Source organism: Amphimedon queenslandica, unplaced genomic scaffold, assembly GCF_000090795.2.
Source record: "Amphimedon queenslandica unplaced genomic scaffold, v1.1 AMPQUscaffold_6145_Cont21893, whole genome shotgun sequence".
NCBI classification, from domain to species: domain Eukaryota; kingdom Metazoa; phylum Porifera; class Demospongiae; order Haplosclerida; family Niphatidae; genus Amphimedon; species Amphimedon queenslandica.
Genome location: NW_003553560.1, coordinates 1 through 1,812, shown reverse-complemented (window position 1 = coordinate 1,812; position 1,812 = coordinate 1). Strand labels below are relative to the sequence as shown.

General features: G+C 29.6%; 1 protein-coding gene across 1 annotated transcript; it reads left to right on the top strand.

Annotated features, from left to right (window-relative positions):
- The first annotated feature begins 466 nt into the window (after positions 1-466).
- LOC109592151 (uncharacterized) lies at positions 467-1,768 on the top strand. Its single transcript, XM_020007687.1, has 9 exons — positions 467-659; positions 708-764; positions 815-914; positions 962-1,054; positions 1,098-1,157; positions 1,213-1,302; positions 1,353-1,438; positions 1,488-1,527; positions 1,579-1,768. Coding segments are annotated over exons 1-9 (576 nt in total). The 5' UTR covers positions 467-657; the 3' UTR covers positions 1,627-1,768.
- The last annotated feature ends 44 nt before the right edge of the window (positions 1,769-1,812 follow it).

The window sequence follows — 1,812 nt, the reverse complement described above, 5'->3', positions numbered from 1 at the left end:
GTGCTGTGCATGCACAGTGAGGATTTTCTAAGAAATTAATAAGAAATCACCCAAAAAATTTAAAACCCCAAAAATTTTATACTGCCTCCACAAGAAGCCACCATAAACATCACCTTTGTCAGTGATGTATAAGGATTTAAAAATTGGAGTGCACCTTTGATTTATTAATTAAACATCTATAGTATATGGTATAGTGTAATTGAAATATTTAAAGTTACAGCACATTTACAGGAACAACGTAAAGACAAAAGATTCCTATATGAGGTATGATATAGTTCAAATGTAAGACAATAATTGAATAATACATCAGATTGTATATAATAAAAAGAGTGGGTTAGATGTTAGTATGATTGACAGTACAGTGAGAGATGCTGCTGTATTGGGAAAGAATGTCACCTTTAGATGGAGGTAAAATTAATCATACAAACTGTATTTACAATATTTACAGAGTTTTTTAAACAAAGTTCATGTTTTGCCATGTGCTGATGGTGAATTACATATTTGTTTTCCAAAAGACGTTAAATTATACTGTATAAAAACAACTATGAATATTTATATTATTTTTAGGATTTAGAGACATACAATGATTTATTCAGAACTCGTCACACCCTCTTCAGGGAATTGTATTATATACGCAAGAACAGGATTGCTGCTATAATGTAAGTGCATGCATTGTAATAATTAATTAAATAATTATATTCTTTTAGGATAAAAAGAATATTGGCTAAATCAAATCAAAACCCTATAATCAGATATGAAGACAGGTATTAATGAACTGTTTTGTATCACTTCTATACTTTGCATGTTATTATAGACGAGTGACTTTACCTGAAGCTACACAGAGCATGCTTGCTTACTCTCAACTCAATGATGGGATTCTCAGTGTCATTAAAATATTGGTTGATGATCACGAAGTAAGAATGTCAATTTGCTATTATTATTACATTCATTGTTTGTACAGGTACAAGAATTGTCAAGTTGTTTGGACTCTATGAAAGTTATTGGTCAGATTGGTTATATTGAACCAACAATTGAATGGAATGTGGATAGAATAGTAAAGAAATTGCATGATAAATAATTCATAATGACATTTTTAGAAACAAAGCATTGAAGGAAGCGTTAAAACTGACAATATAGCAGGCCACCTCATAATTGATGTAAAAAAATTTTTAAATTATAATAACATGTGCATTTACAATATTACAATTACAGCCTATAAAGTCTGGATATGAGAATCATGTATCTCTCTCACAATACTATTACACTAGTGATGGTAGTACAGGACAATGGACTGATAAATGGGTCAGTGTCATAATAAAAGGTCATTGATTTATAAGTTAATACTTTAATAGGCACAACCAACGCAGAATGCTAGTGAATTAAAAATACGTATATTTCTTGTAAGTGGTGACAGAGAACTCATACATGAAGTACAAAAGTAAGTTATGATATAATTTTATTGTATTTTTATACAATCTTTTCCACAGAGCACTACAGAAATTAATAACAGATGAACAACGTGATGGGGTATATGAGCATAATTATTTGAAACTATTAATTAATCTTGATATCTCACAGGGAATTTATCCTGATCAAGATAATGATAATTTGATGCCACCACTTTAGAAGCTGGAGCAGAATTAACATAATAAAGACATACATGTAATATCTCGCTACTTACATGTACATGTAGTGTGCTACAACTTATAATTATTAATTAACACAAGCTGATTGTTTTAATAGAAACAGTTTGACAATTGTCTCATAATAAAAATGAGATTGCTAATTATAGAATATTTAATGAGCTTTGAC

Excerpts from the sequence above, each read along its gene's own strand:
- LOC109592151 (XM_020007687.1), top strand. Across the intron at positions 915-961 it reads TATTGGTTGATGATCACGAA|GTACAAGAATTGTCAAGTTG; the intron begins GTAAGAATGTCA and ends TTGTTTGTACAG. Across the intron at positions 1,055-1,097 it reads AATGGAATGTGGATAGAATA|AAACAAAGCATTGAAGGAAG; the intron begins GTAAAGAAATTG and ends TGACATTTTTAG.